The following is a 24099-nucleotide window of genomic DNA, read 5'->3' on the forward strand; positions in this document are numbered from 1 at the left end:
GTATCAACCCTCATCGGTACACTCTCAAACTACTTTCCCACTTCTTTTCTTAGCAATCCCGTATAACTCTTCCTCCATCTTACTAGTCCATCTTACCATCTTACCATCGTACCTATCTTTCACCACATGGCTCAGGTGTCAAACTAACCAACATTAGCATGCAACCCCATCCGCACCTTCCGATAAACATACCTGCCACTTCTGTATTCCCCTTTCTCTTCCCTCTCCCTTTGCGCCACCACTTGATCGACTTGCCATCTTTGGCTCATGCAATTTGACATACTCTTGCGCCAAAATCGGACACGCTTTCTTGTGTGTCTTGAAATGTGACTTTTGGCAGTCTTTGTTGCAGTAGTGCACGCTGTGGCATTTTATACATTGCTTCAGCGATTCTGGTGACTTTCCGCATTGCGCGCATACGGATGTTGATACCGGGCTTGACGAAGAAGAAATAGCCTCATCCTGTGTGTTGGGTACTGGAGACGAGGCTGTCGGTGCCGAGGATGAGGCGCTTGATGAATCTGGCCGGGTCTCTGACGAGGGGTTCGCAGTTGGTACTGATTCCGTCATTTCGTATGCTATGCGGAAAAGGAGGAAAGGTAATTTTCGTGTGTCGTCTAGTTGCGACGTCCTACTCCCAGGAAATGTCAGTCGATGTGATCGGCATTGAAATTACAGGGATATTTCGTAAGCGATAAGCCTAAACCGATCCCGTCTTAGCCCATAATATTCCTGCATCTCAACATTCGCCCACGCCACAAGATGCCGGGTACAGCCGTCGAGCGTGGGCTCCTTCTAATACCTTCAACATGTTAGTGAGGCTTCAAACAGCACATGTACCGCGCTAGCAGCATACGGCACCATCTCCGTACCCTGCCAATGCGGCTCCTCATGATCGGTATGCATTCCAAGCATTTTGAGACTAGGATATAGTACTCCCTAGACATGTGCGAGCAAGAGCGAGACGTATTTTACTGTCATGTCTGCACTATTTTTCCTTATCAACAAGCGCCATTTCACTGTCCGGCCCTGAATCATTCGCGTGAACTCAACACGTGTCAGTTTATCATAAACTGACAAGAATCTCACCGATCTCAGATGGAATCTCAGTCCCTACCATCCCAGACCTTTGGCGATCTTTCTCCAGTAGGGCTTACGGTGTTCGTGGTATCTATTTTAAGTATCTCAAAGGCAACGCAACTACAATGAAACTCTCCGGCGGCGTAAGCAGGAAGGCCCGACAGGTCATGGATCTACCGGATCTACCGGATCAAGACATATCTTTTCTCCGCGTTACAAGCAGACTATTCGTCGATTACTTTCAAGAGACAGAGCCGGAGATTTTATCCATATTAGGAAGCCATCAAGCAGAGCCACTCACTTCATAGTATTTCTGCTTGACTCGCATCGCTCTCCGCACCCAGGACTGACCTCTGAGTGTATCCGTACAAGGTTTCCAAATCGCTTTATGTATTCTTAGGAATTGATAGAAATAACTCGACTCCTATCTCAGAAACCCCAAGTTGATTAGCTTCTTCAGTGGTTCAATCTGAGGTTGCGAACCGAGCTTCATTCGCATCTACATGGTTCTTAACTCAACCACGTATTATGAACAATGCTATTCAGTGCCCATATATGCGTTGTCTCTAGTATATGCGTCAAATCTTGAAAATGAAAAAGATCAAATGGAGTATATTGATGGTTACATGATCATAAAGGTGTTTGATTGGGTACATGACAGACACATTTCTGACTGTTTAGATGGCTACAACAAACTGAGTACTCCAAAACTTCTCTCATAATCATTGTGGACGCAAACAAGGACCATAAGGTCTTGTTCTTAGAACCTTCAAAATGCTACGGTAAGATCAGACAATGCATATACTTAGCTGCCTTTGTTATCCGACCTGATTCTCAGTCCACCATCTACTGGCCTTTCATCTAGACATTTTGATGTCTCTCTGGAATATCTGGAATATTCGTCGTGCTCCAGGAAATCAAAATGGTATTTAAGTTTCAGCTTTACGGCTGCTTGCAACCTGGTCCCCCGTCAGGACAGCCTTGGGCAATTGCTTTCCCACTATGCCGCAATGATCAATCGCGTACTAGCGTCGGGAAACTACTAACTCCCCATAAACTTGCAATTTGTCCAGGCGTTGTCGTAATACCCGTCACTGCTCGTCCTGATACGTGTCCTAAGCCACTTCATCATGTTGAACCAAGTTTTGGCGTAGTAACTGTATCTGCTCGCCCCAATTTATGTCCTGAGCGGCTTGATCATGCCCGAGCATTGCAAGAGCTTCGAAGATTTCATCCCTAAGGTCATGATGGGTGAGATCAGGGGGTGGCGGGGGTTGTAGCATGGTATTGGGGGTGACTAGAGACGAGCGAATTAGTCGAATACCCAATAATTCGGAAGTAAGACGGGATCAGGCGGTTGAAGGATCATGCTGACGTCCGGAGTACGTTGAAGAACGGAACATGTCAGTCAATCGACGGAATGAAGAAACTGGACTAGAGGCGGTTCTAATCTAGTAGTCCCAGCCACCAAGCGTGAAAAAAGTCTGCCAATCTGCTTCGGGTGGGGTGGCAGGAGTCTCAACCGAGTCCATCACTCGTCTACGCTGTGCATCGGGGCTCTCGAATTCGGCCTTGAACCATACAGCACGACAGAGAGGACACTTGTTAGCGCCATCTTGTACCCTCCTGCGGCTGAACATCTCCTGAGGACAGGTCTCGCAGAAGACATGGTTACAGAGTGTTGGTGATTTGACTTTGATGCGGATGGTGCGATGCTCCACGTGGTCGTAGTCCTCGGTGCAGATGGTACAAGAAGCACTGTCTGGTCGATTGAGCCACGAGCATACCTTCAAGCAGCGGCGGTGAAAATCCTCGAATGCGGGTGGTGTTGGTGCCATCTTCTCCGACTTTTGCCCAATGTTCCGTGAGTAAGTTTCTTCGATAGTGGTAGGTTGCAAGGTCGAGTGGTTGATTCTGTGAGGGGGGAGAATTTCAAAATCAAGACAAGGGGGGGTTTCTTATTTTATCTCGCGTGGCCGGTGAAAGTATGTTCCTGCGGTCAATCGCCCGCCACAGCGATTCACAGACGTTGGAATGCTGCTGTATTTTGTTTCACCTTGGACATATCAAAATTTTGACGAGTGAATTGAAAACATTGTATATACACCGATAGTAAAAATCTTATAATTATAACACTAAGCATAGTTATAAGTTTTGAGCAAGACTGACAGTTACGACCGGGAGGCCTTCGGTACATGGCACTATAAACAAAGCAAAAGTTTCCCTAATTTCCAGTTTGCTACAAGCACTATATTTGAACAATAGGAGCTACAACAAACCCGTCATTCAAGCGGATCTCTAACAGCCCACCACCCCTTGGATTGTACTGCATCTTCAATATCTCAAGTCTCGGATCAGCCCTCTCCATGAGTCTTCGCCAATCTCGTTCCGTTCTACCCTCCCCACCTAAAAAACCAGCATGATCATATCTAGCTGCCGATGCTGATGCTCCTCACTCCTAGTGATACCGCCCTCAGCACGCTGCGGCACTATACAGTCATTGATCAAGAGCCTTGGATCATCTGTTCGGTTCACCAGAACTGGAACGATGGCTTGAAGCATCTTTGTGCACTCCTCGTCATTATGGTTATGAAAGCAGCTGCGGAAGAGATAGGCTCCAGCGTCGCGGGTGGGCTGTGGTGTGAAGTAGTCGTATTGCTGGAACGACACCCGATCTCCGAATTCGGTAGCTTCTGCAGCTGAGAGTTCATGGGTAAAGGCGTCTTGAACGACAATCTCAAAGTTGGTGTATTTCTGCACAGTGTTTCAGCCTTGATGTGACATTGTGGGGGGAAAGGCTAGCGTACCCTTGCAAGGTCCATACTGACATGACCGTCCCCACCTCCGATGTCAACCACCTTCTTGTTCTGTAACTCTGACCAGTCGAAAGCGTTTTGTAGAACTCGGTTGCTATCATCAACTGTATCACAGTTATTGATTTGCAACGGAGGAAAGGGGGCTAAAGATGTGTGAACCTGATTACACAGGTAGGTCGATGACAAGATTGGGTTGATGTGACTTACCCAAAGACCATCCTTTCATGACATCAAAGAATCGCGCTTAAATCTTCGGATCCTGCTCGAGTGACTCGTAGAACGTCGAGCCAAATTTTCTGTAGAACGCACAATCCTTCAGACCTGTATAATAGGGTGATTCATCAATATGCCTGTTCATCTCCGAAGCCGCCTTGAACATAACATCATAAGACAACTCAGCCATGGCGCTGCAGACAGAAGTCCTGAGAAACTCGGACGTAGCGGTATGACGGAACTTCCCGTATACCTCTTCAAAGATCCTCTGTGTTGCTAGTATCTTCGGAAATCGGGCTGTGCGGTTTTCGTCCATGCCGGCTCTCTCAGCTAATGCGGCTGCGCTTATACCAGTATCGTCAGCCGGGACGTGATTGAAATACATCCGGCTTAGTGCGACTTATGTGGCTGCTTGGTCACCGACTAGGTAGTTTTGTGTTCGGAAGATGTTCTTGGGACCGTTGACCAAGAGGTAGAGGTCGAGGATGGCATTGTTCATTTGGTTTCTGAGTGCCTCGTATTCTCTAGTCTCGGGGACCATGGTGGAGCATCGTGATCGTGAAAAGTCTGGTTGGTCATAGCCGTTGGTATCGAGATAAGATACTATGGAAACGGACAGTTGCGAAACACGGCTGGAGAGGGAAGCGATGGAAGTGCTTTCATGGCCAGCAGGACTACTGGTGGAAGACATTGTCAAAGGATTTTGTTTCTAGTTGCGCAATAGACGTTTTTATTTTCATCAATGTGGTGGGATAGCTATGCTTGGGGGTAGTTGTTAAAGCTGAGAAGAGGGCACCCCTGACAACCATCCTCGAATCAAATTCACTGGGTAAGAGATTACTTGATTGGCAATAGTTCTTCAGTTGATCAGTCATAACCTGATAACTAGAGCGTTACAACCTCTTACCGCTTTCAGTAGGCGCTTAGGAAGCGAGCTTCAGTGATGGGCTTAGTGAGCCGTCCTGTGTCTTACCCCATTTTTGCCGCGCTCATGCATCCACCACGTCACCACTACAATCGCACCCGCAGAGTAGACATCGTTCAAAAAAACGATAAATAACATATCAAACATCAATCTTCTGCTCAGATACCTCGGTATCGTTCTCTGTCCTTGATAGCACGTTCGGCCGAAGTCACTCCATCTACGACTACAACGGCATAATGTCTGGCTTTGGTCCTACTGGCACAATCTTTGCTTTTGTCGCATTCGTGTATCCAGTTTTGTACTGCTCTGAACATCAGCGCGTAAGCCCCGCACGCCTTCACATCTATACATACCGTCTGGAAGTCCACCGTCTTCCTGAACGCACCAAAATTGGTCAGCTCGCTGTCATCCCAATAGAGCTTACGCAGCCAGTCGTGTAGCCTCGGATACTCGTATCGGATCATCTTGAGATTGCACTTGAAGATGGTGAAGTATGAGACGTCGAATCTGATAAGCGTAGGATATAGTCTGATATCGGCTTCGGTGATATGATCGCCGAAAAAGAACGGTCCACTTGTCGTACCAAAGTGCTCTTCTAGTCGGTCGAGAGATTCGAAGACGGGGTAGACGTTCTCTTCGTAGGCTTCCTGCGTTTGAGCAAAGCCGGTCTTGTAGACACCATTGTTGACTGTGTCATAGACCCATTCATTCATCTCTTCTATGTTCTTGTGAAGATGAGCGGGAAAGATGGCTTTATCGCCTTTGCTCGACTCCCTCAGACTTTCAGGGATAAGCGCATCGAATTCGGTGTAGAACATGCGGATGATTTCACTGGACTCGTTGCTCACGATAGTCTCTGCAGTGGAGCTGAGCATTCCAGAATGGGACATCATGGAAAATGAACTTACCCTTTTGCTTATCCCAGAGTGTTGGGACGAGACACCGTCCTTCGTACTCTGGACTGGCCTTCTCATACAACTGCCTCAAGTTCGTAAACCCGTAGAGCGGCTCCTTCTCGAAACCCGGCTTTCCAGACATGCCCCATCCTTTCCTGTCGAGCACAAGTGAAACGTCCCAGACGACCAGTTGGACAATGTCCTCGAGGCCTTTCAGGCTACGCACAATGTTGGTTCGATGTGCCCACGGACAGCCCATGTGAATGTAGAGTGCATAGCGCCCTTTCTCTGCTGGAAACTCAGAGCTTGGATCTGAGGAGATGAAGTTGCGAAATGCGGACGGCTTGCGACGAAACTGGCCGTCTTTGTCTGCATAGTTGATGTTGGTGGTCTGTGGTATGTTAGTTAGGTATGCCTTTTGTAGAAGGGCGGCCCACAGATGTCGACATAGCTTGGTCTTGGTTTATGACTCGTCTCAAGATGATGTTATGTCGGACGCCATGTAGTAGAATATAGTTGTCGCATGCCGATGGTGATGACAAATGAAGTTGAGCGAGTCGTGAGCTCATGAACTAAGCGCGGATTGGCCCCGCGGAACGTAGGAAAGGACTGGGCCCCTTGCATGCTTTCTCGCTAGATTTGCGGTGTCCATACACGTCAGAAGAAAGCTTAAAAGGGCAATTGAGGTTTGTTTGCATTTGCTATAATCGTCTATGGCTTCGTAAGGTGACCAGAATGCTTCTAGCATTTGAGAAGTGTATTCGTTTGTAACAAATGATCAGCCTAGCAGCGGTTCTACCCCAGCCTCTAGCTTCTCAGCGTACATGCTACAGAGATTACCATCACGCCAAACACCACGAATGTTTAGCGTCGCATCGATATCCTCTAGTGGGTTACCCTCAACCAACAGCAGATCGGCATTTAGTCCTTTCGCTACTTGACCGCGGTCCTCGAACTTGAAGCGCTTCGCGATTAAGCTGGTAGCTGAACGAAGAGCTTCGGCAGGCGTCATACCAATTTTGTGAACGAAGATGTGCAGCTCATGGTGCATGGATAGACCGAACGCCGTACCAACAGCAGGACCAGCAGAATCACTGCCACTACAATATGTTAGCCATCTGGTGAGGATTCTGGTACGGTACACATACCATAGAATGTCGACACCTGCTTCCCTGAGTTTCCTGACGCCTTCATATGCATATTCAACCTTCCCATGCTCAGTAGCAAAGCCCATGCATTTGCACATGTTACCGACACTATCCTCACTGAGCATTCCTTCCACCCTTGGATCGTGTGCGAACTTGTGTTGGAGCTCTTTTCCTTCGGTCGTCAAGCTACCCATTGTCGCGAGGGTTGGATTCACCCATGCGTTGTTCTTCTTGTACGCATCGATCACTTCTTGTGTGGGTGTCTGGTCGCAGAATGTATGTGTCAGGCCGTTTACGCCTGCATTGAGAACATCGATGGTATCCTTGAGACATGTAGCATGTGCAATGGTAAAGTAACCGCGCTTCTTTGCCTCTTCAACAATAATGCTTTGGAGTTCGAAGGAAGGATAGCTGAATTCGCGGCCAAATGATGTCCCGCTTTCGTGCATGAGCTTGATATAGTCTGGCTGCATCTCTTTGGCGGTCCAATCCAAATACTCAATGACGCTATTACGATCCGTCAACTTTGGCCATTTCGCAATTGCTGCAGCAGTCTCCGGACTCTTGTCATGCGCTGTGATTACGGGTATGGGCCATCCGTTTTCGATTGTAGCTGCTTGAGCCGCTGTCTTGTAGGAAGCAGTATCGGGCTCCAGCGTCTGTTTCTTCAGCTTCTGCACGTTTTCGAGCTCATTGTGCATCTCGCACACGGTGGTTACTCCGAAACGTAAGGCTTGTGGTAGAGCCACGGGGTCTGCTCTGTCGGCATGAATATGGCAGTCAATCAGACCTGGGAGAAGAGTATGTCCGGGCTTCGAGTATGTCTTGACTGTGACTTTTGGAATGTCTTTCATGGGGCCAACAGAGTTGATTTTGCCATCCTCGATATGTATGTAGCCTTCATCTATCTTCTCTTCACCAGTGAAGATGCGAACATCGCGAATGATAAATGTAGTCATGCTCTAGATAATGTTGTGCGAAATTGTAGTAGGATAGACGACAGACATGTAAAGAACGTAGGAAGACTACTCTAAGCCTTGACAGTCGCTGACTGGGTACACTCTACTTATACAGCAGGCACCCATTAGCTTAATCCACTCCCGGTCATCTTGGACGGCTAGAGATCTAAAGGTGGGTATCTAGCACTGGATCCGGGTGGCGCCCGCACATTGCGTTGAGAAGATTTGCGTAAGTGGATCAGAACGGTCTCTCCAACCAATACAGAATTAGTAAAATACACGGAAACCTGCCAAATTGGACGACGCCAAGTGAGTACAATAGCGTTGTGGCCACCGGTAGGACATCAGCCATCAAGCTCTCCGGCACGGTCCGCGTCGCGGAGAGCCGAAGCTGGTCAATCTCCATATTTGCTGATTACACAATATCCGGGATGCAATTGAAACCCTACGCATCAAATAATTGTATACGGCGGAAGTAGTCAGTGTATGAGACCGAAAATTGTTCTGGAGGTGTCAACAAAGGAGGGGCAGGCGACTGAAGTAGTTAGCGCATGCCGAAAGATTGATGACTAAGCACATGCGTCTTGTGCTATGTCATTCTTTGTCCGATCGTCCTGTGTTCATCAGATACCTCACCACATGCAAGAATTACAGCTGAGTTTTCGGCCATGCAAATTTTTACCTGCGGTACATCGAACGCTCTTCAAAGCTCTAGTCGCAGCACCAACCTCTTTGGGATTTGCTGGTGCTCCTGAGGTCGGTTGTTCAGATGCTGACCGCTTTAGTCGGACATGCCGCTGCCTGAGCTATTCATATGCGCCGCATAGGCAATGGTTGCTTTTCTACTTTGACTACACCTACTAGCGGTCGGAGTCAGCTCTGACGGGGAATATGTCAAAAGTGGACCTCGGAGTCGAAGACGCGTATGACATGATGCCAAGGACCCCACCAACGCGGCAAGCGTCCCTTCTTCCTTCACGACTCCGCCATCGCTCTTTCACCATCGACACTTTCGTTATCGTTGTATCGAGCCTCGTCTGGCTTCGATGCTATACGTGCCTTCTATAGCTGCTCACGATGGTGGTTCTAGTTGATCTAGAAGACGACGAATCTCCTTCGCTCCAAACCCCGCACGCGTCGGGCTTGCTGAACGTCAAGCCACTGTACCATTCTCTGGAAGCTTCACCAGCAGAAAATGGGGAGGGTGCGGGAGAGACAGAAGAGAGACCGAACCCGAACATTAATGGATTCAGCGCTGCCCTCAGCTGCTATCCGTGAGCTTTAACCATAGCATGGACACAATCCGCGCCCTTATGTATGCTAACCAATATTAACTGTATAGAATAGTGAGCCAACTGGCTGCGCAGCTCGATCTCAATACGCTGCATGATCTTTCGCGGACGTGTAGGCAGTTTCGTGCAAATCTACTGGAATACCGCAGCCAACTTGTCAAGCACACGCTGCATTGCGACAATGAAGACGTCGATTTCAGTGCGAGAGAGGGCGCTCAGGCATACGCAGAGCAGCGCATGATACCAACAATCTGTGCGCGCGACATGGTTGGCGGCTGTCAGCGCTGCGGCGTCATCGTGTGTCGGGTATGACGTTTGACAGATGGATAGAGTCGGCGCTAATAAGCTCAGAACTGCACCATGAAGCCGCCGCCTACGCCTGCACTTCGAGTACGTCATCGTCGGCTATGTAGTACATGCATCAAGGCGCCATTGGCTCTCCTTGTAACTCCGCAGAAGCCTCGCTCACCGTCGGACTCCTCGTCGCCCATGCCACGTCCAGTCGTGTTCGATGACGATAAACCTCGAGCCTTCACAGCCCCTGCTTTTGAGCGGATTTGCAACTGTGACGATGTAGTCTGGCTTTGTGCGCCATGTGGCAGGTACCTGCGAAATGCCGACGGCATCTACGTTCGTGGCTGGAGCTGGCGCACACAATATAGGCACTACCTAGGTGGTGTGGGCACTGGCGCTGGCGAAGGAAACGAGGGTGTAGAATGTGGAAGGCAAATCAGATGTCTTGGTGCACGCCTCGTTGAACACGAGACCTGCGAGGAAGATCCCGTGTTTGAAGTTGCAAGATCGCAAACCCCGGAGACACCTGATCGACCTGATCGCTGGAGGGGCACATCCTACTTTCATCAAGAAATCGAAGGCATTGGTGGCGTTCTGAAGATCAAGCTCAAGAAGCAGTTACGCGTCGGCGAGTGCGTCAAGCTGTACGAGGATGAGAAGGATAGATCCATCCAGTATCTTGAGCGCGAGGTTCGCGGAGATATAAGAAGCTGGTGCTCTTGGTGCGATCGCGTTGTGTTGAGTAATAAGGATAAAGCCGAAATTGCGGGTACCCAACCTGTATCCAGTGGGTCAAGCTCGACTTCATCTATCAAGTGAAGTTACAACTCAAGCGGTAGGGAAATCAAGCCTATACATGATTAGAGTAGCGTAGGGAACAGTCAATCTTATTTTTTGCGATGGAAATTACTTCTCACGACCAACACTCTTGCTGATTTGTCCTTGCTATTCTGCTCAACAATCAAAGCCACAGCACAAGCGAGAAACAATTAAATAGCAGCATGAGCTCTCGTCAATAGTGATAAATTTTATGGTAACCTCTCTTGCCTTTGTTCCCCACACCTGTAGTATGGAAACATGCTTTTGTCGTCGTTAGTTTCTTAAAGAAGACAGGTAGTTTTGTGAGCTGTGAGTTATAGGGGTAGATGGTAAGGGATGAGACGTGACCTCGATTACATTTACGATGGTATAGACAGTGTCTAGATGCTAGAGCATAATCTCTTAATAACTTATAGAAACAAAGACTCGGAAGCTTCACCAGAGGGAAAGAGCACACGTATGAATGCATTTGTAATTTTATTTGCCTAGGCTCTAAACGGCCGACATTATTTGATAAACTATGCCGCAATCTTTCTTTGTTGACCGCCCAAAGTCTTTATCTCCTTAATTATACCAGTGCCCACATTTGGCGTACCAAACTGAAAAACCATCGACTGCATGATATCGAAGAGAGATCGACCAAGTCTTTTCACACTTGCCTCGCTATCCTTCGCGGGCAAATGAAGGCTTTACAGAGAGGACATGTGCTGTTACTTTGTCCCCACTGTACCGAGTTCAACAGCCCGCTCAAGCATGTTGTATGAAATCCATGGGATCATACTCGCAGATTAACCCAGAAGCGTAACTCTTTGGTCTCTTCTTCGTCCTCGGCTGTACCTTGACAAAGGACACAGAACGCATCCTCACTCGGGTGGGCAATTGGATTGGTGTGATCATAGACGTTGATCTTGGGGCCGACGGCCTGGAGCGCAACGTCTTGCGCAACTTCGTACTGATTCATGAACCAATGGCGATCATCTTCGATGGCTCCATCGTTATCTTCCTGGACAGGGTTTGGTTGAGACTGGGTTGGAGTTGGCAAGGATTCTTCTTCTCCCTCTTCTCCCTTTTCTCACTCTCCCTCCTGGTCGTTGGCAGCCACTTCCGTTTCATCAGCGTTTTCCACATCCTCGGCTCTTGGCACTTCCGTCTCTTCATCATCTCTATTATCCTCGTAATCAACCTCTGGCCATACCGTAACCCAGTTGTTGACAATTATTATTCTATACATTAGTGATCCAACATCGAGGAGGTGACCATGCATTGCCGAGCCAACCAGCCAGTTCATGACTCGGCTTGGATTATTGGTGTCCCCTGGCCTACGGCGGATATCTTGTGCAGATTTCATAAGCAGCCGTATTAGGCCAAGGACATTGAATTTGGCTCTTCTTGCACTCGAAGTTTAAGAGACCCAGAGAGATTCTCTGCGGCCCGCTCTATCAAATTCTCCAGACACATCTCTGAAATATCTTTTCAGGCGCATGACTGACCACGTCTATCAGAGCAGGAGTGTCCACTTCGTCTTGTTTGACGAGGTTGGAAACGGCTTGGTCGAATGCAAAGAGGATTTCCTGGACGGCTCCAACGTTGGAAGTGAACGGGCGCAGAACTTGCGCCAAATCGGTGTATTGGATGTACCGGGGCATGATTGAGAGCGGCTGGGTATTATTGATCCTGTTGTCGAGAGCAATCGAGTCGATGGGGTTGAGCTGTTGAGTAGTTTCTCGTTTCAACCACTGGGTTAAGGTGCGTCCCTAGGTGGAGAGACACACTATGTCCAGAGACAGGTTGGTGGTTCGGAGTTTCGGCGCCTCTATTAGGAGAAGTTATAGAGTTGATCTTTATATACGGTGTTAATTAATCGATTCTTGTTTAGACTAACAGGGTCCGATAAGGATCTCTGAAGTGTTGGTCGTACTGTCGATCGTTTCGCCGACACCGTCGGACAATTCTCCGTCGATAACCCCCTGTCTACTCGCGATCTAGACAATTTCATCAAACGTCGGAGACCTTGGGAGGAAGAGCAGTTAACGAAGACTATGTTCCTCGACTTTAAAGGTCACTTAAACGTAGTAGTGAGCTCGCCGAAAGCCCCGAAGAGAGAGAGAGGGAAACCCTACAGCGAGACCCAACCCAGCGGGACCTGCCAGCTAAGCTTAGCCTACGTTAGCGCACTCACTAGCTACTAGTAATTTAATGTAATAAATAAAACGCTATGCCTTCTTTGTATTAGCCCTAAAATAGATGTAGCGTATGTTAATAGCTTTCTAAGAGCATCTTACGCTGCATATAGAGAACTGTGCCCCGTGTCCTTTTATGCGTTAACTAAAAGATGCTGTCAGATAATAGCACTGTTGAAGATGTGTCAGATTAGATGAGATATTGCACAAAAGTGATGGATGTTCATGATTGATTGTTCTTCGTTCTAAGGTGCGCGCTGAGAGTTTTGTTCTGCTAAGACGCTAACCCGTTATTAGCTAGCGGTGTCGGCACTTTCGGCTCGACACGCCTGCTATCTGACAAGATGAGAGCGTACAGACGCTGGGTTAGACTAGCGCGACCCGGCATCTGAGAGAGCCAATCGGATCACAGGAAGGCTTGGCACCCCCCAGGTGTGCCCACAACCGTAGACAGAACCAACACACAATGAATCATCAATATCATCACCATTATTACCTATTTCATCAGTATTCCAGATGAGAGTGAATATCTGACAGATGCTTACTACGCACCTAAAAATACCTGCTTAGGGCCTGAGCGATGCTATTCGGACCCTGATACAGTGTTGCCTTCCTGATGTTGATGAGCACCCGCATCAAGCAGCGCCTTGACTACCTGTTCGTAGCCTCCAGCTAAAGCTGCCTGCAGTGCGTTGCCGTACTCTCCACCCTGCGCGTTGACCTCGGCGCCCTGGTCGATCAGTGTCTTGACTACCTGCTCGTGGCCTCTAGCTGAAGCTGCCTGCAGTGCGTTGCCGTACTCTCCACCCTGCGCGTTGACCTCGGCGCCCTTGTCGAGCAGCATTTGGACTATCTGCTCGTGGCCTCCGTCTGAAGCTGCCTGCAGTGCGTTGCCGTAGATTCCACCTTGCGCGTTGACCTCGGCGCCCTGGTCGATCAGTGTCTTGACTACCTGCTCGTGGCCTCTAGCTGAAGCTGCCTGCAGTGCGTTGCCGTACTCTCCACCTTGCGCGTTGACCTCGGCGCCCTGGTCGATCAGCATTTGGACTATCTGCTCGTGGCCTCCGTCTGAAGCTGCCTGCAGTGCGTTGCCGAAGTCTTTATCCTGCGCGTTAACGTTGGCGCCCTTGTCGAGCAGCGCCTTGACTACCTGCCCGTAGCCTCCAGCTGAAGCTGCCTGCAGTGCATTGCCGTACTCTCCACCCTGCGCGTTGACCTCGGCGCCCTGGTCGATCAGCGCCCTGACTACCTGCCCGTAGCCTCTAGCTGAAGCTGCCTGCAGTGCACTGCCATAGACTCCACCCTGCGCGTTGACCTCGGCGCCCTGGTCGATCAGCGCCTTGACTACCTGCCCGTAGCCTCTAACTGAAGCTGCCTGCAGTGCATTGCCGTAGATTGCACCCTGCGCGTTCACCTCGGCGCCCCGGTCGATCAGCGCCTTGACTACCTGCCCGTAGCCTCTAGCTGAAGCTGCCTGCAGTGCATTGCCGTAGTGTCCACCCTGCGCGTTGACCTCGGCGCCCTTATCGAGCAGCAGCTTCACAATCGCCTCGTGGCCTTCTGCTGAAGCTGCCTGCAGTGCGTTGCCGTACTCTCCACCCTGCGCATTAACATCGGCGCCCTTGTCGAGCAGCATCTCGACTATCTGCCGGCGGCCTTTACGTGAAGCCGCCTGTAGAGCATTACCGTAGCGTCCGCCCTGTGCGTTAACCTCAGCACCCTTGTCGAGCAGCATCTCAACTATCTGCTCGTGGCCTCTAGCTAAAGCGGCTTGCAGTGCGTTACCGAAGTATCCACCTTGCGCGTTAACGTCGGCGTCCTTGTTAAGCAGCATTCTTACTATTTTCCAGTGGCCTATGCGCGAAGCTGCATATAGTGTGTTGCTATACTCTCCACCCTGCGCGTTAACATCGGCGCCCTTGTCGAGCAGCATCTCGACTATCTGCCAGCGGCCTTTACGTGAAGCCGCCTGTAGAGCATTACCGTAGCGTCCGCCCTGTGCGTTGACGTCGACACCTTGATCAAGTAGTAATCTCGCAATCGTCCTTAAGCCTAACTCTGCTGCATAATAGAGCGGCGGGGGTATACTATCTAGACTTCTCTCCAAGTTTTGCCTCTCTCCAGGACGGTCCGGATCATACAACCGGATCCAGGTGAGAAATGCAGGCTTTTCAATATTCATTAAGTCCATCGCTAGGTGACTTATCCGTTCCATGTCGTCTCCTGTCTTTCGAAGATGGCTGTTCCAGAACTCAGCTGTGTACCTTGCTAGCGCCGATCTCTCTTGAATGTCTGTTGGCGATAGTTGATGGAATTGAGTCAGGTACTTTAGAGAGCCTTTCGTTATCGCTTTGTGACATTCGACGTCTTGCATGCTGTACTGTTTTGCTAATCCTTGCTTAATCCTGTCTGAGACAAGATACTCCTGAACTGAGTAATGTGCTAGAGAAATGATCCGTTGGGTAGGCTTTAATCCTCCGAACGCTTCGTTTGTCGTAACAGTAACAAGACTAGAGCAGATATCAAGTGCTTCTAGTGGGTCTTCTAGAACCTCATCACGGTTGAACGCTAGGTCGCGCTCCGTGTCAATAGCGACAATTTCGGCGATCTCTTCGGCGGACAAGGGTCGAGCAGAGAATGTTAGCCATTGCAGGATGCGCATCGCGTACTTGCAATCCTCTTCGCTAATAGCGGCAAGAATAAGGTCATATGTCTGGTCAAGTGTTTGCGGCAAAGTGGCAAGTGAACTACGCAGCATCGCTCGATTACGACACTTTGCCAATGTGTCAAGTTGACATGCTGCCCATCGAAACCTTAATTGTCGTTAGCATTAGTTGTGCGAGAATCTTAGTAAACACACGTACATTCCGCGGGCTCCAAACATTAGTGCCGCCTCGATCTCTTGCCTAACAGTAGCGTCTCTATTCCATTTTGCCAAGCTCTTGTCGTCACGCAGCCTTTGTTGAACGTATCGTTGTATGTCCTGGTCCACTACGTCCCTTTGAAGACACACCGCGTCCTCTTCCTTAACGTAGCCCTCCAAATACTTCTCGATATCCCGCTCTTTTCGGCTGGTCATAAGCAGATGTAGATTATCAAGCCGCCAGCTAGCTATTGTTTCAAGCATGTCCATCAATTCCGAGCGCTGTATGCATTCGTCGAGAGCATCGACAACAACGTAAACCTGCGTAAATTCTCGCGCGGCCTGCTGTGTTACTTCCAAAAGCGCATTCACTGATGGCCATCGTTGCCCGTTCTCACAGGACGAGAACAATGCGTCAACGCCTTTAGGTATCGTAATCGAACGCTGCACGAGCTGGCAGAGCAATGAGCGGAGCATCAACTCCGGATCCTGTTTCTGTATGTCATTGAAGTCGAAGTAGAAGTACGTCGTCACCATGCTAATGTTACCATGGCAGTACTGTAGTAGATGCTCGATGATAGTAGAGCTCAGGATAGTCTTTCCACATCCTGGGATCCCGTACAGCCACAGTCGTGACAGTGCTCTCTCTTTCCATTCTATGAAATTTGCGCTTTCCAGTAGCCAGAGCCCAGTCTCAGCCTGGCGCTGTTTGTGCGCTTTGTAGTAGTTTGTGGATGGGTCAGGCGCTGAAAGCCAGCTGCAGATCTTGCTGATTCTCTCCTCTTGGCTTCGGCTGCGAGTCTTCGTATTATTCACAGAGGCATCCTCGGAAGTCTCTATCTCTTTCTTCAATCGTTTCAACGCTCTCTCTTTGCCTTCGCCGTAGATCAGTGGTAGGTGAACGCCGAATATGCCGAACAGACAATATGCTTCATCTTCTTCCTCTGTCGTCTGCCGATTCGCTGCCCAAGAGAAACGCTTGGCAATGTCAAACTCGGACAAGTCGCTCCCTGACAGAGCTTTCATGGAGATTCCGGTAACCTCGTGTATAGTGTGCTTGAGCGACTCCTTGTCCCCCAGCCGCACTCCCTCTTTAGAGAAGAACTCAACAGAATGGGGAGCAAGAAGTTCCTGGAGGGTCCAGCCTCGTTTAAACCACCTGCTCTGCTTGAACGCCGTCTCGTCATCACCTTCTAAAGTGTCACTGCCGACATCTGAAAGGAAGACATAACACTTTTTGGCGTTCTGGTACCATCGGAACATAGAGTTGATCGCTTTTGACAGTTCCGTGTTGTTTGACTTGTCGATGCAGCAGGTGTCTACCCAGAAGTATTCCAAACCGTCGCGCTTAGCCTGTTGCGCACAAAAGCGAAGCTTCTGATACCCTTCCTTGTTCCGCGCGTTGGCATCTGCTGCGTTGTCTAGGCCTTTCAGATCGGTAAATGTCACCTCCTGCCCTTCTTTCCAGGTGTGCGACAAGATCGCATACGGGGGGGTCTTGTCCCCAATCAAGTCATCAGTCCACATCAGCCTCTCATCGCTTGCAGTATATAGTAGCCGCATCGGGCTATGTATGTGTCCGTATAAGCGAGCGGTAGAAGGAAGTCTTGGAGCCTCGAAGCAGGCCAACGGAATCGACGGCGCACAACGGCTCGCTCGCGCAGGGCGTGAAGACTGTAGCTGTTGGGTTTGTTGCGAATGCTAAGGTAGAGGCAAGGAAGACTGGCCTTCTCGTTGTTGGGGCATGCTGCATGTCTAACGCCCAGGGCATGAGGCGCAGCCCGCCTGTGCCGTGACGTGAGGCTGGCCAGGGGCAAGGCTGACAACGCATGATCGCGCGACAGCCACCGTGCTGGGAACCTAGAAGCAAGAATTGCTTAGGCATGTGATGTAATGCCGCAGAGATCGCGTTTCACAGGTCGTCGTGTACTGTAGAAGTATATTAGAATGTATGTGCAGCGCGTGCTGGTTCGCGCAAGGACACACTGGCCACAGGGACTGTGCCGCTATCCTATTGCGGGCCGGAACGCAACGCAGCGACGACTGCCTCAACACCGGCCCCGAACATCTCGAGCGACGCGTATAGCTAATGCCAGCAAGCGGCTCTAACCCGGCCAAGGAAAAGCTATTAATGCGGATCATGCTAAAAACTATCGGGGAACTGAGTGGGCGAAATCGTTGTTGTATTGAGAACAGCGAAGGACTAGCTATATAGGTGCGGGGTGAAGCCTAGAAGAGGCTAGCCCCTAAGCAGAAGGAGCTAGTCCTATAAGAGGAGAGCTAGCTGGTGAGAAGTGAATGCATGGAGACTGGCTTGCCCGGCCGACAAAAACCATGTTCGCGCAGCCTTCGCCTACCTAATCGCGACCTAAAACTCAAGCAGGGAACAGAGCAGCCTCATGCACAACCGCTGTGTACGCGCGCGGCCGTAGACGCTTATGCGCTGCATCTATTTTGAGAGGCATACGCGACTGGCATAGCGCCGTATTCTTTACAATAGGTTACAGCAGGTGACAAGAACGCTAATGCAGGCTTATGCATGTCAAGCGACGTTAGCGTATCCCGCCAGCTCGGGCTTGGTTCAAGAGATCTCCTACTTCGCACTACGGGGCTCCCGGCATGCTCGCTCCTACGTTGAAATAAGATCACAAGCCAAAGGAATCGATCTTCCTTCTTCGTGCTCTCTTTACGACCCTCCGAGTGGTTGGTTTCTCCTCATAGTCGTTAATAGACAGGGGGGTGTCGTTGAAGAGTCGATTGACGACGTTAACGCAATGATTAATAGGCTAGCCGACACCATAGCGATGTGTATCGGAGATGAGTTGACTTAAGAAATAGTGGCTGGAGAATAATTGTGTGTCATTTACATCTCGACAAGTTTAAGAGGAAGCATTTCCGGACGTCCGTAATGTGAACTTGTCTCGTGACACAGTGTGTCTCTGCACTTAGGGACACACCTTACGTGGGAAGTTCAAGGTGCTGGGAGTAAGCCACACGGTCCATACGATTCACTAGGATTGTCGCAGTAGGTCGATCATGAGGCAGAGACATTGTGAACGTATATAGGAAATACCCTTGCTAAGCAGCAAGTTCTCACAAAGCAATATCTTGATGTTAACATACAAGAAGGCAATTGAAGCAATATACCTAGCACCGCATTGTATAAGAACGATGCCTGACAGGTGTAAATTAGTTTAGCTAACTCGTGTTTGGACGGACTGAACGTACAAGAAAAGGTGAAATTACTCACACTGGGTTTCCATGTCTCTAATGCGTCTTCAGTGTCTGATGGCTTCCCGACACATTTCACTTCGACTATATCGTAATTCTGTTTGTAAAGGTCATATATGGGACTGGAACTTAGTTGTTGCGATGCCGCACTTGTGCGATTCGTAAGCTCAAATTACAATCTTGTTGAGTTTGGTGTATCGATGGTAGACGTAAAAAGCTTCTGTTGTGCTGCCAATCCAAGCAGTCATTCAGGAAGTGATGAGTCCAAAATTTAGAGATGCGTGCAATTCGCTTAGAGTATCATAAAGGCATTGTATGGCGTGGTTGTTTAGAAGATAGTATTTACTCATACACCACAGAAACATGCACAAGGTTCTGTACGTTTTAGGTGTCGTAAAGTTGAATTTCTGCATATATCAGTCAGTCTAAATTGTAAGACAGAGAACATGATGTAACAGCGGAACCTACTATCATGGAACACCGTAGCATGTGTGTTGAGTTAGTAAGTCGAGTCGCTGTTGCTGTTGCTAAATAGGCATTTATCACACATTGCCTGGAGCTACCGAAAACTCCAACAGCAAGTGAGGAAGAGTAACCGCGATCGTGGGTGCGACAATTTTGGCTCGGATGTACAGAGAAACAACCAGAGACAAAGTCTAAGACCGGTTTGCGACAATGCCAGAGCCCAAACCATGGAAATTAATCACTCAGTAATTATGAAAGAAACTTTTGTCCCAGAGTTTCCACTTCCCGCATCGAAAGTTCCCCGCTGCGATTGGGTACCCCTTGCGACTTCCTCGTTCGTCGCCAAGCCTCACGCGATTGCTCAGGGCAAGTGCACCCATCGCACCCTACCTCACTCCACCAACCCTTCTCTTCGCGCATACAGTTTCTACTCATCCAAATCTGAACAAGATGGGCGACGAAGGCCCCAAATGGCGTCTAGGTATGTGTTGGCTGAACAGTTCCTACACATACTACTTACTTACAATGACTAGAACATTCACCCAATGCCCTTGCGATATGTAACCAGGCAGCCTGCAAGCGCGCAAAAACCTTGATCAAGAAGGGAGAATTGCGCATCGGAACACATACACTTTTCGACAATGGGGTAGAGAGAAGGTGGTATATGGCTTGGCGTCATTGGTGAGTAATCCATTGTCAATCTGTTCTACGGAAATGCGTTAGGATAGAGATGACGGTGTTCCTGGAATTCTTTAGCCTTGTGCTAACATAAATAGGGCGTGTGCAACGAAACAACAAATCGCGGGCCTAGTGGAGACGACTGATAACGACCCTACTAAAGCGCCGGACTACCAACGCCTTAGCCAGGAGAGCCAGGAGCAGGTACGCCTTGCATTCGAGTCAGGCAAACCAGCAGACAAAGAATTCAAGGGAGTCCGCGAAGATCTAGCAGGAAACGCGCAGAAGTATGCCAAGGAATACACGAATGCAACAGGCTACAAGGTCGACGTCGCTGTCCGTGCGGCTGCTTGTCGCGGCGGCGACTGTCTGGCCAAGGGTATCAAAATCCTGCGGAATGAGCTGAGGCTCGGCATTCTCGTCCCTTTTGACGGAGAACACTCAATAATGGTCTACAAGCATTGGGTAAGTGGCCTGCTCTGTTGTATACCCTCACACTGACAATCTAAAAGAAGTGCATCTCCGACATTGACTTGCACGGTCTTATGGGACTCGCTGATGACGACGCACTGGACGGCCTGGATTCAATCTCCCAAGAGTTACAGAATGTAGTGATGGAGACGCTCGAGACAGGGAAGGTAGTTGAGCCACCGGAGAGCAAGAACGAAATTCCCGTAAAATCCAAGAAGGCCCGGACTAAGACGACCAAGGCGAAAGAGGCAGCTAAAGGTCGCATCGATGATCCTGACGTCAAGGTCAAAGACGAGGATGTTGAGATGGAGGATGCACCCATTTTGGCAGTCGAAGCGAAGCCGAAGAACTCACGGGTGAAGAAGCGTGACGTGGATGATGTTGAGTCAAACAGCCAGCCTGAGCCCAAGCCTCTGGAGAAGAAGTCACAGGCCAAGAAGCGTGGCGTCAACGAGGTCAATGGGAGCAACGAGCCGGAGCCGAAACCCGTAGCGAAGAAAACGCGAACCAAGAAGCGAGCCGTCAAGGTAGAAAACAGTAGCGAGTCTGAGGCTGAGGCTGAGTATGTGCCAAAGAAGTCAAGGAGCCGAGCAATGCCCCTCAAAGAGCCTATTGGTCTATCCTAGACTGCAATCGCCGAGCATACAGGAATGATGCATGAAGCTGGAGGAAGGTAGGAGATATCATGGGGAGATGGACATGGAAATGACTGCGAGGGAGCGAATGGGTACAATAAAGCACATATGTAGCTGCTATGATCTAATGCATGAATGTTCTAGAGGGGAATATGCACTGACCTTCCATGGCTGTTCGTTGTTTTCCTAGTTGTCTAGACGTGTTTTTTGTGTCAAGCTTCCTAGTGTGGTGAAAGCTGGCAAATCGGTGGATTTCCGTACGCACGGCCCCACAAGAGCTTCAAGTGGCGTATCCTTGTCGCAAGCAGCAAGCTGTCCTCCCCGCAACACCTACGCCAAACTCTCTACTCGCAGTGATCCCTTTGATCTACCCAACGACGACCGGGTCTCTAAAAACCCCTACTTTCGACGCCTCTATAGCCCGCCATTTCGCCACGATGCCAGGCAAAATCATCCCCGTAACCTCGTCCTCGCACTTCTCCCAACTTCTGTCGCAGTCCAAATACACGATTGTCGACTTCTACGCAGACTGGTGTGGACCATGTAAAGCCATCGCGCCTGTATTTCAGAGCCTGGCAGAGAAGGAGACGAAGCCGGGCAAGATGCAGTTCGTCAAGGTAGACGTGGACAGTCAGCAAGAGGTTGCGAAGAAGTATGGCGTCACAGCGTACGTATACCCAGCTTCTGAGGCATAGCGTCTTCCAGAAAACTTTGCGCATAGAAATCTTAGCTAACACCGCATTTATACAGTATGCCGACCTTCCTCGTACTCAAATCCGGTTCCGTTGTCGACACAATTCGTGGCGCCAACCCCGCAGCCCTCACAGCCGCCGTGCGCAAAGCCGCCAGTGACACTTCTGGTCCCGGCGCCTCTTCTACTGTCTTCCAGACCAAAGGGCGCACCCTTGGTTCAGCCGCCGAACCCAGCCGCCCAGTAGGCGAGAGCCCGTTCGCCGGTATACAACGGATGCTGATGGGTAACGGCGGGTTGACTGATGTGCTGGTGAGATTTGCGGCGCTATACTTCATCAGCTTGTTTGCATTTGATTCATTCAAGGCTGCTGAGGAAAGCGCATTCAACGTCAAAGCCAGGCGGTAGATGGAGAAATAATGCAGAGAAGGAGTGAATCAACGGGTTGGATGATTGGACGGCGTTTGGGATACAAACAAGGCGTTCACGATATACCATTTTCTTCTTTACGGAAATATCTTTATTTTCTCTGATAGTCCAGTGGCCGATGCGGAGAAGTGGGGAAGTCTAACATGACTCAGACAGGCCTCGACCACAACCTCAACAATCCCCAATTTACTAAGAATCATATCGCATCATGACTCATTGTACTCATATCTAGTACTGAGAGGTTTAGCTATTCAACATCGTTCATCTACACCCAACAGTCTCTAACTGACATTCCAATTTAACACCAATCATGGCATCCGAAGCATCGCCCAAACTCCACGTCTCCGCCTCAGAAGCAACAAACTTCGTAACCTCAATTCTAACCGGCAACGGCGTTGCTCCCGAAAATGCCAAACTCATCGCCCAATGCCTCGTTGCCGCCGACCTACGCGGCGTAGACACCCATGGCATGAACCGCATCCCCTCTTACATGACCCGCATCCGGCAAGGCGTCCTCTCCCCCAGCGCCACTCCCACGCTCACGCACCCCACCCCCGTGGTAACCCAAGTCGACGCACACAACGGCTTCGGTTTCGTAGCCGCCGACGCAGGAATGACCGCATGTATTGAGTCAGCAAGAACCTACGGCATCGGCATGGCCAGCATCAAGCACAGCAACCACTTCGGCATGAGCGCCTGGATTGTGCAAAAAGCCCTCGACGCAAACATGATGAGTATCGTGTACACGAACTCATCGCCTGCACTCCCAGCCTGGGGAGGCCGAGAGAAACTCCTAGGCGTTTCCCCCTTGGCATGCGGTGCACCTGGTAAAGACGGTAATGATTTTATACTCGATATGGCACCTAGTATAGCAGCCAGAGGCAAGATTTACAAGGCGCTTAGACGAGGGGAGAAGATTCCAAAGGACTGGGCGCTGGATAAAGAGGGGAAGAGCACGGATGATCCTGCGAAGGCGCTGGATGGCGGTGTCATGTTACCCATGGGAGGACCGAAAGGTTCGGGGTTAGCCGTGATGATGGATGTGTTTAGTGGTGTACTGTCAGGCTCTGCGTTTGCAGGCGATGTCACCGGTCCTTATGATCCTAGTCGGCCGTCGGATGTGGGGCATTTTTTGATTGCGGTGAAGCCGGATTTGTTCATGAGTTTGGATGAGTTTAGGGAGAGGATGCAGGTGCTGTATGAGAGGGTCGTGGGCGCAGAGAAGGCAGATGGCGTGGAGAGGATTTATTTCCCGGGCGAGATTGAGCAGGTCACGCAGAGGAACAGGGAGAAGGGGGGAATACCGCTGGTGCAGGCGGAGGTGGATGCACTGAACGCGGAGGCGGAGAGGGTGGGGGTTAAGCCGTTGGTTGTGCAGAGTGTTGAGAGCTGAGAGGGATGTGGAAACGGTTTGTTTCACAGTTGTTGCCTTAAACAGCGCGTAACGTCTTTAGGATGGGTGTCATTTCAAGAACACAGTACTACCCTGTTGCTAGAGTTGAGAAGGATTAAGGCAACTTAGGCGGGAAGTAGTGGCCTCGGGAGACGCCACAAGCCACAGCCCCCTTAAACGGTACCACTTCCAATTTGCACTGCAGCGTCGCCCACACTTCTTCCATCACTAGCGGTAGTTGCGGGCAAAATGTCAATTCCACAACAGCCACGGTTATCTTACTCTATTCAACCATAGGAGAAACTTACCATAACTGAACAGCATCGTCGTCTCGATAGATAAGTGGGGTGGTATTAGTCTCTGCATCTAGGCCATACACGTGCCACGGCACGTATCCACACTGGACTGTAACATCCGCTACTACCAGAGCACAGACCCTAAATAGTGGCTGAAGAGTGTAAGATCGCTTTGTGGACGACAAAATATACATCTAGGGACTAGTCGATTCGGCGCAAAGCCGGCGCAATTTGGTCAAAGTGGACGTCGGGTACTCAGCCCGTCTGCGCATTGTCTCCGCTTCGTCTATCGTGAATATAATTTCCGCCTTGTACGAGGGAACAA

General features: G+C 49.9%; 13 protein-coding genes across 13 annotated transcripts; 5 read left to right on the forward strand and 8 right to left on the reverse strand.

Annotated features, from left to right (window-relative positions):
- Positions 1-131: 131 nt before the first annotated feature.
- On the reverse strand, positions 132-570 carry PtrM4_061230 (HIT-MYND zinc finger protein; the record flags this gene model as incomplete). The annotated part of the gene is made up of 2 exons (XM_066105535.1): positions 132-143; positions 193-570. 2 exons carry the CDS (start codon positions 568-570, stop codon positions 132-134), a joined length of 390 nt encoding a protein of 129 aa, XP_065964162.1.
- Positions 571-1205: 635 nt separating this feature from the next.
- On the forward strand, positions 1206-1388 carry PtrM4_061240 (uncharacterized protein; the record flags this gene model as incomplete). The annotated part of the gene is made up of 1 exon (XM_066105536.1): positions 1206-1388. One exon carries the CDS (start codon positions 1206-1208, stop codon positions 1386-1388), a length of 183 nt encoding a protein of 60 aa, XP_065964163.1.
- A 1143-nt stretch (positions 1389-2531) lies between these two features.
- PtrM4_061250 (zf-RING-2 multi-domain protein) lies at positions 2532-2918 on the reverse strand (the record flags this gene model as incomplete). The annotated part of the gene is made up of 1 exon (XM_066105537.1): positions 2532-2918. The coding sequence occupies one exon, from the start codon at positions 2916-2918 to the stop codon at positions 2532-2534; it is 387 nt and encodes a 128-aa protein (XP_065964164.1).
- A 568-nt stretch (positions 2919-3486) lies between these two features.
- On the reverse strand, positions 3487-4122 carry PtrM4_061260 (putative O-methyltransferase; the record flags this gene model as incomplete). The annotated part of the gene is made up of 3 exons (XM_066105538.1): positions 3487-3834; positions 3888-4039; positions 4104-4122. 3 exons carry the CDS (start codon positions 4120-4122, stop codon positions 3487-3489), a joined length of 519 nt encoding a protein of 172 aa, XP_065964165.1.
- A 387-nt stretch (positions 4123-4509) lies between these two features.
- Positions 4510-4800, reverse strand: PtrM4_061270 (uncharacterized protein; the record flags this gene model as incomplete). Its single annotated transcript, XM_066105539.1, has 1 exon — positions 4510-4800. One exon carries the CDS (start codon positions 4798-4800, stop codon positions 4510-4512), a length of 291 nt encoding a protein of 96 aa, XP_065964166.1.
- Positions 4801-5257: 457 nt separating this feature from the next.
- PtrM4_061280 (uncharacterized protein) lies at positions 5258-6379 on the reverse strand (the record flags this gene model as incomplete). Its single annotated transcript, XM_001932873.2, has 4 exons — positions 5258-5335; positions 5388-5890; positions 5943-6321; positions 6368-6379. The coding sequence occupies 4 exons, from the start codon at positions 6377-6379 to the stop codon at positions 5258-5260; spliced, it is 972 nt and encodes a 323-aa protein (XP_001932908.1).
- Positions 6380-6708: 329 nt separating this feature from the next.
- PtrM4_061290 (uncharacterized protein) lies at positions 6709-8037 on the reverse strand (the record flags this gene model as incomplete). Its single annotated transcript, XM_066105540.1, has 2 exons — positions 6709-7030; positions 7079-8037. 2 exons carry the CDS (start codon positions 8035-8037, stop codon positions 6709-6711), a joined length of 1281 nt encoding a protein of 426 aa, XP_065964167.1.
- Positions 8038-9689: 1652 nt separating this feature from the next.
- PtrM4_061300 (uncharacterized protein) lies at positions 9690-10442 on the forward strand (the record flags this gene model as incomplete). Its single annotated transcript, XM_001932875.2, has 1 exon — positions 9690-10442. The coding sequence occupies one exon, from the start codon at positions 9690-9692 to the stop codon at positions 10440-10442; it is 753 nt and encodes a 250-aa protein (XP_001932910.2).
- A 775-nt stretch (positions 10443-11217) lies between these two features.
- Positions 11218-12088, reverse strand: PtrM4_061310 (uncharacterized protein; the record flags this gene model as incomplete). Its single annotated transcript, XM_066105541.1, has 2 exons — positions 11218-11466; positions 11933-12088. The coding sequence occupies 2 exons, from the start codon at positions 12086-12088 to the stop codon at positions 11218-11220; spliced, it is 405 nt and encodes a 134-aa protein (XP_065964168.1).
- Positions 12089-13205: 1117 nt separating this feature from the next.
- On the reverse strand, positions 13206-17048 carry PtrM4_061320 (vegetative incompatibility protein HET-E-1; the record flags this gene model as incomplete). Its single annotated transcript, XM_066105542.1, has 2 exons — positions 13206-15435; positions 15487-17048. The coding sequence occupies 2 exons, from the start codon at positions 17046-17048 to the stop codon at positions 13206-13208; spliced, it is 3792 nt and encodes a 1263-aa protein (XP_065964169.1).
- A 2583-nt stretch (positions 17049-19631) lies between these two features.
- Positions 19632-20956, forward strand: PtrM4_061330 (zf-PARP multi-domain protein; the record flags this gene model as incomplete). The annotated part of the gene is made up of 4 exons (XM_001932878.1): positions 19632-19662; positions 19715-19862; positions 19958-20324; positions 20372-20956. 4 exons carry the CDS (start codon positions 19632-19634, stop codon positions 20954-20956), a joined length of 1131 nt encoding a protein of 376 aa, XP_001932913.1.
- A 446-nt stretch (positions 20957-21402) lies between these two features.
- PtrM4_061340 (Thioredoxin domain-containing protein) lies at positions 21403-22064 on the forward strand (the record flags this gene model as incomplete). The annotated part of the gene is made up of 2 exons (XM_001932879.2): positions 21403-21632; positions 21716-22064. 2 exons carry the CDS (start codon positions 21403-21405, stop codon positions 22062-22064), a joined length of 579 nt encoding a protein of 192 aa, XP_001932914.1.
- A 331-nt stretch (positions 22065-22395) lies between these two features.
- PtrM4_061350 (Malate-L-lactate dehydrogenase) lies at positions 22396-23478 on the forward strand (the record flags this gene model as incomplete). Its single annotated transcript, XM_001932880.1, has 1 exon — positions 22396-23478. The coding sequence occupies one exon, from the start codon at positions 22396-22398 to the stop codon at positions 23476-23478; it is 1083 nt and encodes a 360-aa protein (XP_001932915.1).
- Between the last annotated feature and the right edge of the window lie 621 nt (positions 23479-24099).

The sequence above is a fragment of the Pyrenophora tritici-repentis genome, chromosome 2 (assembly GCF_003171515.1).
Source record: "Pyrenophora tritici-repentis strain M4 chromosome 2, whole genome shotgun sequence".
In the NCBI taxonomy this organism is placed as follows: Eukaryota; Fungi; Ascomycota; class Dothideomycetes; order Pleosporales; family Pleosporaceae; genus Pyrenophora; species Pyrenophora tritici-repentis.